The sequence below is a fragment of the Pelmatolapia mariae genome, linkage group LG3_W, assembly GCF_036321145.2.
Source record: "Pelmatolapia mariae isolate MD_Pm_ZW linkage group LG3_W, Pm_UMD_F_2, whole genome shotgun sequence".
Classification (NCBI taxonomy): domain Eukaryota; kingdom Metazoa; phylum Chordata; class Actinopteri; order Cichliformes; family Cichlidae; genus Pelmatolapia; species Pelmatolapia mariae.
This window is the reverse complement of record NC_086229.1, coordinates 75786216-75798843: the sequence shown is the minus strand read 5'-3', so window position 1 is coordinate 75798843 and position 12628 is coordinate 75786216. Positions and strand designations below refer to the sequence as shown.

Below are 12628 nucleotides of genomic sequence, written 5' to 3'. Positions count from 1 at the left end.
GATAAAAAGGGTAAATGTAACTAGGAAGGAATAAGATAAAATATAAAAATTAAAGTTAGAAACGAAGTAACTCCAACAACAAATTAGAATGAAGAGTAAATTTAACTGGGAAAGAATAAGATAAAAATATATAAATTAAAGTTGAAAAATAAAATAAAATAACTGTACAACAAAATACACACTACACAAATATACAATATAGAAATATATAAGAATGTATGAAGAAATATTATATATATACAATAACAGCAGCTGTACAAGTATTAAATGGAAATGAAGAAATAAAATGTCCAGGGTTGTGCAATCCACATTTGTAAGTGTCTTGTGAAGTGTAAATAGGCTTAAAGTGATTAAAGTGATGAAGTGATTCGATTAGATGATCACGCATCTAATCGAATTTGTGTAAACAATGTCCAGAATGTCCAGTGTGTGTGTAAAAACTATATGTGTGGGTCAGTTCTATGTGGTGGTGTGATTGAGAGACGTATCGCCTGTGGGAAGAAGCTCCTCCTCACTCTCTGTGTTGGTCTTCAGGGAGCGGAATCGCTTTCCTGACCTCAACAGAGAGAACAGTCCGTTGTTGGGATGGCTGAGGTCCTTCATGATCTTCCTGGCCTTGGTCCAGCACCGGCTGCTGTAGATTGAGTGCAGGTCAGGGAGCTCGGAGCGGATGGTACACTCAGTTGATCGCACAACCCTCTGTAGAGCTCGTCTGTCCTGCATGGTGCTGTTCCCGAACCAGGTTGAGATGTTTCCCGTCAGGATGCTCTCTATGGTGCACGAGTAAAAGTTCCTGAGCACCTTGGAGGGCAGCTGGAAGTCTCTCAAGCGTCTGAGGTGGTAGAGACGCTGTCGGGCCTTTGTCCCTCCTTGGGGGGATACTCCCACTGGGTTTAAATCTGGGACTCTCGGCCATTTGACCTTAGAACTGAAGAAGCTTCTCGGATGAGAGGTGAAACGTCTTCAAGCAACTTAAAGAAGTCCAGACGCTTTTCTTTGCAAACTCCTTTGACGATAATATCAGAATCAGAATACTTTATTTAATTTGCACCAGTTACCGTCAATGGTACACCTTAGATGGCTATAAACAGACATAGAATTTCTCATTTCTATAAAACCTTCCAAATAAGGCAATAAACTTCGAGCCTCAGGGTCTCTGAGGGCTGATAATCGACTTCCGTCATCTGTTTCCAAGTAGAATAAAATGCAACAGGTTACGACAAGGAGCAGAATACATTTGGGCCTTTTGCTCAGGCCTGTTCCCAGATTATATGTGTATTGTAAGCATGTATGCAATTCCCTTCTATGCTTTAGTCCTTGACACAATAGATTGTGAAGACTCGCGCTTAACAAAGCTTAAGACCCCCTCTAGACTAAGCAACAACTCTAAATGAGCACAAATACTATGCAATGTGTATGAAATACTTCTGGCCGTACCTGTAATAAACGTTAACATAATGGAAGGATCCTTAAATGAACATCTTCAATAAACAACTTTAATGCAATATCAATACTGTAAGAAATACTATTAATAGAATAATGCTGTAAAGAATGTTATTAATGCAATTATAATAATGCAGGTTATATTGTAGCAGTAAAATAATTTCCTCTATTTCCACAAGACATACCCTAAAAGACTGGCAGCTGTAATTGCAGCAAAAGGTGGTTCTACAAAGTATTGACTCAGGGGCTGAATAACTACGCACACCCCACTTTTCAGTTATTTATTTGTAACAAATGTTTGGAATCATATATGATTTACGTTCCACTTCTCACGTGTACACCACTTTCATATGATTGTGACCACCACACATAAAATTGATTCATGTTTGTGGCTGTAATCAACAAAATGTGGAAAAGTTCAAGGGGGCCGAATACTTTTGCAAGTCACTGTAAACGAAAATGTTGTATTTTGATTATTTTAATAAACCATGTAACTTGGATGGATTTGATGCTGGTGTGACCACAGTGCACACATCTAATGTTGCTCACAGTGGTCCAAGAGAGGGAGTTTGTGTTTTTGCTCAGACACATGAAAAATTAGAGGGAACATTGCTCATGGAGAATTTTTGCTGTCAGGAAATATCCAAGGTAAAGTAGAGATCCATCGATTCTCTTCCACTTGGCCCGCAGAAAGACAGACAACCACTCTCAATCACACCTGCATGAAGTTTAGATGACCAGTTAACCTAACCGCATGTCTTTGGAGGGTGGGAGGAAACTGTAGAGTACCCAGAGATAATACACTATAGTTCTGTGGGAACCCTGGTTATGGTAGCCTTACAGTTAGATATGGTTACTGAAAAGAAATAGGATCTGAGTGGCAATTTCAATTATGAAGCCCACGTTTTCCCCCTCCATACTGGATGAAAACAGGACAGTCACAGGAGATATTTTTATTTCAAAAGGGAGAGTGTGCACTGAAAGTGAGATACAAACCAGACCTTAAATTACAAACATTAGAAATGTTGGTTGAAGTCTGGTAGCTGAAGTTTATGCTTTAGAAAAAAAGAACCAAACTCCTGGAGCTGGATTGACCTTTGATAAGAATTACAGACTAAAACTACCAATTGAAATTCACTATTTTTATGTTTTTCTTTTTAGTGTTCTTTGAACTGAGCATGTCTGATTCATTTCCTATGATTTTAAGAATGAGGTGATGAGTTCATATTTACTTACAGAGCTTTGTTGGAGGCTTTGACCACTGGCAGCATTCTCAGAAGAGCCTCCTCTGAAGCAGACTCAAACTGAGCCTGTTCTTGATATACTGCACTGTTTCCTGATGGGTATGTGAGCTACTTCCTGTCTGTGTCAGCAGACCTCGTAGGAGAGTCTGATTGGTCTGCAGTGAAAGACCCAGAAGGAAGCGAAGGAACAAGTCCAGGTGTCCATTTGGACTCCGTAAGGCCTTGTTCAAAGCACTCTGGTGGAGAGAGGTTAAACTCTTTTTAAATAATTTAGACCACTTGGACGTTGTTTGTTGTTCTTCCAGCAGATTGAGTCCAGAGTTGATGAAGGTCAGATGGACATGAAGAGCAGCCAGAAACTCCTGAACACTCAGATGGATGAAGCAGAACACCTTGTCCTGGTACAGTCCTCTCTCCTCTTTAAAGATCTGGGTGAACACTCCTGAGTACACTAAGGCTGCTCTGATATCAATGCCACACTCTGTCAGGTCTGATTCATAGAAGATCAGGTTTCCTTTCTGCAGTTGTTCAAAAGCCAGTTTTCCCAAAGACTCAATCATCATCCTGCTCTCTGGACTCCAGTGTGGATCTGTCTCAGCTCCTCCATCATACTTGACCTTCTTCACTTTGGCTTGAACCACCAGGAATTGGATGTACATGTCAGTCAGGGTCTTGGGCAGCTGTCCTCCCTCTCTGGTTCCCAGCACATCCTCCAGAACTGTAGCAGTGATCCAGCAGAAGACTGGGATGTGGCACATGATGTGGAGGCTTCGTGATGTCTTGATGTGGGAGATGATCCTGCTGGCCTGCTGCTCATCTCTGAATCTCTTCCTGAAGTACTCCTCCTTCTGTGGGTCAGTGAACCCTCTGACCTCTGTCACCCTGCCAACACATTTAGGAGGGATCTGATTGGCTGCTGCAGGTCGTGTGGTTATCCAGAGGTTAGCAGAGGGAAGCAGTTTCCCCCTGATGAGGTTTATCAGCAGCACATCCACTGAGGTGGACTTTCTAGGGTCAGTTAGGATTGTAGTTTTGTGGAAGTCCAGAGGAAGTCGACACTCATCCAGACCATCAAAGATGAACACAACCTGGAAGTCTTCAAAGCTGCAGATTCCTGCTTCTTTGGTTTCAGTAAAGAAGTGATGAACAAGTCCCACCAAGCTGAACTTTTCCTCTTTCAGCACATTCAGCTCTCTGAAAGTGAATGGAAATATGAACTGGATGTTCTGGTTGGCTTTGTCTTCAGCCCAGTCCAGGGTGTATTTCTGTGTTAAGACTGTTTTCCCAATGCCAGCCACTCCCTTTGTCAGCACTGTTCTGATTGGTTCATCTCTTCCAGGTGAGGCTTTAAAGATGTCTTCTTGTCTGATTGTTGTTTCTGGTCTGTGTGGTTTCCTGGATGCTGTTTCAATCTGTCTGACCTCATGTTCATCATTGACCTCTGCAGTCCCTCCCTCTGTGATGTAGAGCTCTGTGTAGATCTGATTCAGAAGGGTTGGGCTTCCTGCTTTAGCGATCCCCTCAAACACACACTGGAACTCATTCTTCAAGACAGACTTGAGTTTAAGTTGACACCATTGAAGAGTCTCTGAATTAAAAACAGTAGATGAGATAATTAGTCAACTATGGTCTATACATTGCCAACAAGTTATATATTCATTTATTTGCATCTTAATAACTTTTGTTTAAATCTCATTTAATCTCGTTTAATCTCGTTTGTGTAGCATATGTGCTATACTTTTAAATTTCACTGAAACATGCTTTGTTAAATTAAACGTTTTATTTTGTGTTTTAATCTCCTGCTTATGTGACCTAGGTCTGTGTGTGTTCGTGTGCGCTGCATGGTGACGTAGGCGCATGCATGTGTGCCCCGGTCACAGCTCCTTTCAGCATGGCCGGACATAAGTCACTGCCTTGTTGCTCTCAGCTAATGAAAATTTATTAAGACCACAAGCTGCAATTTGAACATAGCCAACTTGTCACATTTTGGTCTGTTGTTAACGGACTCGTTCGGTATAAGTTTTGTAGAGGGCAGAGTCTTCTAATTTACATTTTTTAAATGTGTTTTAGCCTGAAGATGCAGGTGTAACATTAGCATGCCAAGTTAGCCTGGTCGCTAGTGGCAAGTGAAAGGAATCGCTGCCATATTCTATTAGAGCAATTAGAGCACACTGTAGGTATTACAGGTACTGTGCTGCAGTGGTTTGTATCATATCTATCTAATAGACTCCAATTTGTTCATGTAAATGGAGAGTCGTCTTCACACACTAAGGTCAACTATGGTGTTCCACAGGGTTCAGTGCTAGGACCAACTCTGTTTACGTTATACATGCTTCCATTAGGCAGTATCTTCACAAGACGTATTATACATTTTCACTGCTATGCAGATGACACCCAACTCTATCTATCCATGAAGCCATATAACACACACCAATGAGTTAAACTGCAGGAATGTCTTAAAGAAATAAAGACCTGAACTTTCTGCTTCTTAATTCAGATAAAACTGAGATTATTGTACTCGGCCCTGAAAATCTTATAAATATGGTATCTAACCAGATTCTTACTCTGGATGGCATTAACTTGGCCTCCAGTAATGCTGTAAGGTCTGTAAGGTCATTTTTGACCAGGACACGTCCTTCAACGCACATATTAAACAAATATGTAAGACTGCTTTCTTCCATTTGCGCAACATCTCTAAAATTAGAAATATCCTGTTTCAGAATGATGCTGAAAAACTAGTTCATGCATTTATTACTTCCAGGCTGGACTACTGTAATTCACTATTATCAGGATGTCCTAAAAACTTGCTGAAAAGTCTTCAGCTAATCCAAAATGCTGCAGCAAGAGTACTGACAGGGACTAGAAAGAGAGAGCAGATTTCTCCTGTTTTGGCTTCCCTTCATTGGCTTCCTGTTAAATCCAGAATTGAATTCAAAATCCTGCTCCTCACATACAAGGTCTTAAATAATCAGGCCCCATCTTATCTTAATGACCTTGTAGTACCATATCACCCCATTAGAGCACTTCGCTCTCACACTGCAGGCCTACTTGTTGTTCCTAGAGTATTTAAAAGTAGAATGGGAGGGAGAGCCTTCAGTTTTCAGGCCCCTCTTCTGTGGAATCAGCTTCCAGTTTGGATTCAGGAGACAGACACTATCTCTACTTTTAAGATTAGGCTTCAAACTTTCCTTTTTGCTAAAGCATATAGTTAGGGCTGGATGAGGTGACCCTGAATCCTCCCTTAGTGATGCTTTAATAGGTGTAGGCTGCCGGGAGATTCCCATGATGCACTGGGTGTTTCTTCTTCACACACTATGTGTTAATGGACCTCTCTGCATTGAATCATACTTGTTATTCATCTCTAGCTTGTTTCAACAGCATGTCTTTATCCTGTCTTCCTCGCCTCGCTCCTCCCTGAGCCTGGTTCTGCTGGAGGTTTCTTCCTGTTAAAAGGGAGTTTTTCCTTCCCACTGTCTCCAACGTGCTTGCTCATAGGGAGTCATATGATTGTTGGGTTTTTCTCTGTATGTATTATTGTAGGGTCCACCTTACAATATAAAGTGCCCTGAGGCGACTGTTGTTGTGATTTGGTGCTGTATAAATAAAATTAAATAAATTTGAATTGAATTGATTTGAATTGCATTGTATAAAGAAAATTCCATTCAATATGAACCATCCTCACATGTCATCTAAAGCTCTGTAACCATCAAGCGATCTAGTGAACTAAAGAGACTATTAAACCAACCAGATGTTTATTCAATAGAGCTTGGACTTTAGTCGTACTGCAGAGCTGAGGCTACAGAGAAACCAGAGCTGTGATTAGTCACATCAGGCTTAATGTGTTACGGCCTCATCAGCATTTCCTGAGACCGACTAATGAACTCTTACCTTCTGATGAAAGTGATGAAGCTGCCTGGGCTGAAGAACTTCCTGGTGGAAGAAAGTTCACCTTGAGTAAGAAATTGGTCCTCAAAAAAATGTAACTATTATATTTGTACTCAATTATTTGAGAAGGATAGACAAAATAAAAAGTCAGACTAAAACACTTAAATGCATTGATCAAATAAGTAATGGCAATATCAGATCCAAAATGGCACTGCAAATGGATGCCCTGGTACTTCAGTGAGCTACATCTGTCTTGTTTTTATGCATAATTTGTGTGTCTGGACACTCTTCTGGATATTATTACACCATTGAAGACCTTCTGTATTTGTCGCATCTGTGATGGATTTACTACAGATTTTGGACACAATGAGGGCTGCTTCTAACAGCTTGGATGAGTTTATGGACACTTTCACCCCATATATCCAATTCTGCAGGGATAGCATTGTGCCATCATGCACCAGGGTGAGTTATAATAATGAGAAACCCTGGTTTACTCTTAAACTCAAAAAGCTCTGGCTAGAAAAGAGAAAGGCTTTCAGGTGAGGAGTCAGGGACTGCTACAGAGAGGCCAAGTACAGGTTCAGTAAAGAAGTGGACATTGCTAAACATCAGCACTGTGAGAAGATGCAGCAGCGGATCTCAGAGAGGGACTCGGCCTCTGTGTGGAAACGTTTTAGGAAGATCACTAACTACAAGCCTAAGACCCCCCACTCCACTGATGACTTGCTCTTGGCCAACACCCTCAATGACTTTTACTGCCTTTTTAATGAGCCATCAAGCAACCTTCACACCTCCAACAGCCCCAAAAATAGAGAAACCTCGGACATTCATCTCCCCACCCCTTCCCCCACCACAGAGCCATCACCACCACCAAAGACTTCACCCACAACACTCCCCTCCTCACCCCACACCTATTAGGATCTGACACCACCTTCTCCCACTACAATCCTTCATATTCATGAAGCAGATGTGAGGAAACAATTTAAGAGCCTGAATGCTCGGAAAGCTCCTGGCCCAGACGGTGTGTCTCCTGCCACCCTCAGACACTGTGCAAATGAGCTCGGGCTCTACATGGCCCAAGCTCATTTGGCTCTATACGTCATTCAGCAGCATCTGGACTCCCCAGGAACTTACGCCAGGATCATTTTTGTGGACTTCAGCCCTGCATTCAACACCATCCTTCCAGACCATCTCCAAGGCAAACTTTCCCAGATGAATGTGCCTGATCCCATCTGTTGGTGTTTCACTGACTTCCTGACAGACAGGAAGCAGCACATTAGGCTGGGGAAGAATGTCTTGGACTCCCAGACCATCAGTACCGGCTCCCCTCAGGGCTGTGTTCTTTCTCCTCTGCTCTTCTCCCTGTACACCAACTGCTGTACCTCCAACTAGGGCTGGACCATATTATACCTTTCATGGTAATACCGGTATAATGTTAGGCAACGATAGGAAAATGAAATATGAGTAAAATGCGCATGCGCAGTGCCTTTGTTTTCATACGCACATGGCCGATTGTTGAGTGAAACAGATGTCCCAGAATTGGTTTGTAAAATGGTGCAACTTCAGTGATGTGGAACTGGTTTGGTGTTTGTCCGTCATATACACGACAAAGCACATTTTTTTGCAGAACATGCAAGCGGGCCGTCGTTATTACCGTGTTTGTCGGACTAAGATGCTCTTAAATCTGGGAGTAATCTGGGTCCTAAACTCTGTATGCTTCAGGTCAAACGAACACTGCAGCATCACTGAGAGTTAAAAACTGTCTAAATTCATCTTTAATAAAACAATCAGCATTGCTGCTTTACCAGGTGTAACTATGAAGCTGAACTTCCAGGCATCCATGAAAACAGAATTTATTACACTTAACGGAGTTACAAGTTAGCAGGAAGCTAGCGGAAGTTAGCTCGCTAGTTTCGCTAGTTACCTAAGCATGGTATAGCATGTTCTGACTGAGAGATTTCTGAAAATATTCAAACGTACAGCTCTGCTATCACTTCCAACATAAATGAAGACAGGAAACTAAACAGCAGTGACGTTTGTAGGGTTACTGAAGTTGGGCTACCTGGTATATAATGATGTGCTACGTGATCGCTAGCGACACAGCTATGTTAGCATAACATAAACAGTGAAGCTGGGGGACAAACACTAACACTTTTCCACTTATAAAAGTTAATGTTAAGGTTCCTGATAGTTAGAGACAAATGCAATCGCATGGCAGGATGCTGTAAACGGACCAAACTTCAGTCAGGAGAACAACTGAGATAATCCATCCACATTATGAGGTTAGTCATTAATATACTGCAACAACATGGGAATAGAGCAGCTGTGATAGAATACAGCATTAATGAATCAATGGTACAGAAGTGGAGGAAGCAAGAAGAATGAGTTTAATAAAGTTTGATTTATCTGACTGCTTTGATTCTCTTAATGTGCCTTATAATCCCATGCACCTTATGGTCCGAAAAATACGTACTGCACACTGCAGTTTAACGTTGCAAAGCCCCTCTTTTTAACTTCAGTGGATGTTATACATGGTTATGCTCAGGATATGTCAGCCCATTTCTACTGGAGATGCCTTTTGGTTAAACTTTCAGCAAGGAATTTGCATTTGCACTGTTAAATTTTTATATAGCTTTAATGCACATAAAAACCAGCTTCTTGTTTAAGTGAAAATAAATGGAAGGTTGTCTTTTTGCGCTAGTAATGTTGTGGAGTTGTATTTTGTCTCGCATCAATTATATTGTCAGTTATATCGTTATCGCAAATTTTCAAATATATATCGTGATAAATATTTTTGGCCATATCGCCCTGCTCTACCTCCAACCACCAGTCTGTCAAGGTAATCAAGTTTGCAGATGACACCACCGTTATCGGACTCATCTTGGATGGGCATGAGTCTGCCTACAGGATGGAGGTTGAACGTCTGGTGTCCTGGTGCAGCCACAACAACCTGGTGCTGAATGTCCAGAAGATAGCAGAGATTATTGTGGACTTCAGGAAGCACACAGCCCCCCCCCCCCCATAATGCTGACTGACACCCTCATCACAACTGTGGACTAATTCCGCTTCCGGGCTACCATCATAACCCAGGACCTCAAGTGTGAGCCCACCATCACCTCCGTCATAAAGAATGGCCCAGGAGAGGATGCACTTCCTGAGGCAGCTGAAGAAATTAAACCTGCAGACAGGGACAATGATGCAATTCTACACCGCAATCATCGAGTTCATCCTCTCCTCCTCCATCACCGTGTGGTATGCTGGAGCCACCATCAGGGACAAACAGAGACTGCAGCGTGTTGTGCGCTCTGCTGGGAAGGTGATTGGCTGCAGACTTCCATCTCTGCAGGACCTGTACACCTCCAGGACACTGGGGCATGCAGCTTGGATCACAGCTGACCCTTCTCACCCTGGACCCCTGGACACAGTCTACTATTTGACCTGCTCCCCTTAGGCAGGAGGTTCCAGTCCATTCAGACCAGAACCTCTCGCCATAGGAACAGTTTCTTCCCATCTGCTGTTGGACTCATGAACAATAACCGTAACACTGTTCCCACCACTAACACATGACCCTACACTGTGTTCTCTGCATCTGTTCCATTTTTGCACAGATCATCACCTGCATACATGTATATATCAGTCTGCTCAGCACTTTTTATTTTTAGTTTTATTTTCATTTAAGTGTTTGTCTGACAGTATGTTTTGCACTAAGTGCTGCAGCAATTTCCTAATGTTGTTAACCTGCTCAACATTTGGCAATAAAACCCTTTCTGATTTTGATTGTGTCAGCAGTGTTTAATGTTTACATTTTTCTCTTACTGACCTTCTGTCAGCCTCCCTAAAATCGACCTGGCCACCTCCATCACATGGTCTGAATACACCTGCACCATCACATCTACTGTCTTCAGTCTGTCTGCGTTCTCCAGCTGAGACTTATAGATTTTAGGGAAGTCAGCTCCAGGTTCATACTGCAGGTAAAAGTGGAAAAGCTTCAGCTCCTCTTCTCCCAATTTCTTCAACATTTCCAGGAGCTGCACTGGTGAGGGCTTCTCCATCTGTGATCTGTTAAAGATGAAATCATGTGAACAGTCACAGTCTCATCACATCTACTTTTTACTAATTTAGTATGTTTCACAGCAGATTACATGTTTGATCTGGATTATTTAAGATTTACTTAGGATTTATTAATTTTTTTTCTGGATGGATTCTTCTGTGATGGGAATAACATCACAAACTGCATGATAAAGAATCAATAATGAGACCTGATACAATAAGAACTGACCCCAAAACACCAAAGGATCATTAAAAGAGAATTGTGCAGAACTAAGTGTGACATGTAACTTTAACTTTAACACTGCTGTTAAAATGTAAATGAAATAAAAACTGATGGAACTGATCAAAGTGTCAACAGAATACAAGCTGAGTGTATAAAAAATGCAATATGAAGTATTACATTTAATACAAGCAGAAGACTCCAGAAAAGAATGAACACTCAAATTAGCCTTATCAAGAGTTATACTTGAGCCTGTTTAACATGAAATTTCTAAATCAGGAATCTGGTACCAAGGAATTCATTATAATAACAGTTACAATATAATTATCTGATGATACATAACCCTGGTCCTTGGAGATATTCGCAGGTTCCTGTTGAATCTAATGAGCTAGTTCTCCTCTGTCAGAGCAGACAAACACAAGTATAAGCTGAGCTCAAACTTTGGCCACTGAGGGCTGCATTCACAGGCTGAAGGCAAGTGACTCACTCTAAAACACAAACACACAAGTTTCACACAAATCCCAATAACTCTTAACATCTTTCTTCTGGCTTCAGGTGGAAATGATTCCTTAAATCCTCATTAAACTCATCTATCCAGCAACACCTGAAACACCTGAGTGGAAGCTCCTCCCTACACTGTGTTTGAAGCAAAGGACAAAGGAGACGCCTGCTGGAGCAGCTGGAGTCCTACAGACACTCAGCCTCTTCACTACAGAAACACCTCCCACAACATCCACCCTATACACTCTGACTGCTGTGTTTGTGGAAACACTCCAACACCTATGAGGTGCCGTAAGGGACATTATTACTGAAACGCTCTCACACACACTACTGAAATTTTACCTCTCACACACACTACTGAAACGCTCTCACACACACTACTGAAATTTTACCTCTCACACACACAACTGAAACGCTCTCACACACACTACTGAAACGCTCTCACACACACTACTGAAACGCTCTCACACACACTACTGAAATTTTACCTCTCACACACACAACTGAAACGCTCTCACACACACTACTGAAATGCACTCACGCACTCCACTGAAACCAGAGGCATTTCCGCTGAACAGGAAGTTGTTTCCTGACAAGGAAACTGATGGAAAAAGTGGTATATTGCAAAACACTACAAGGATGTCTACTCAACAACCTGCTAGTAGACCAGTCCCCAACCTTTTTTGCGCCACGTACCATTTATGGCCGACAATAATTTCACGGACCGGCCTTTAAGTTGTCTTGGATAAATACAATAAAATAAAACCAGTACCGCTTCCAAAAAAAGAAGATTTAATTATAACACACGGGAAAAGACCCAAGGAAACCGAGTTAACAATATAAACGATATAAAAAAAATTAAAAAAAATTAAAAAAAAAAAAAAAAGATAAATACCCTGAAAACAATAAATTTCAAACTCAAGCCTCAACTCTTGCGACCCGGTACCAAACGAATCACAAGTTTCGTTTGGTACTGGGTTAGGGGTACCAAACGAAACTTTGGTACCCCTAACCCGGTACCCCTAACCCGATACCCCAACCCCCAGGTCCTGGGGTTGGGGACGGCTGTGCTTGTAGCTTAAGTGAAGCAGCCACATTTCTTAACAATATTTTAGCTTCCTTGAATCAAGGAATGGATTCAAGGTGCAAGAGGGAATTCGGCAAGTATGTCCTGTTTTCCCTAAGCTTTTTATATTGGCAACTCAGTTGTTAACACTATTAATCAAAAATTCTAATGACATACAAGGAATATCAATTTTTAATAAAGACCTCAAAATAAGTTAAT

The 12628-nt window shown here is 41.7% G+C and overlaps 1 protein-coding gene across 1 annotated transcript; it reads right to left on the bottom strand.

Annotated features, from left to right (window-relative positions):
• Positions 1 to 459: 459 nt before the first annotated feature.
• LOC134623976 (protein NLRC3-like) lies at positions 460 to 10624 on the bottom strand. The gene is made up of 4 exons (XM_065470239.1): positions 10393 to 10624; positions 6576 to 6617; positions 2821 to 4275; positions 460 to 869 (listed from the first exon to the last, which is right to left on the bottom strand). The coding sequence occupies exons 1-4, from the start codon at positions 10622 to 10624 to the stop codon at positions 460 to 462; spliced, it is 2139 nt and encodes a 712-aa protein (XP_065326311.1).
• Between the last annotated feature and the right edge of the window lie 2004 nt (positions 10625 to 12628).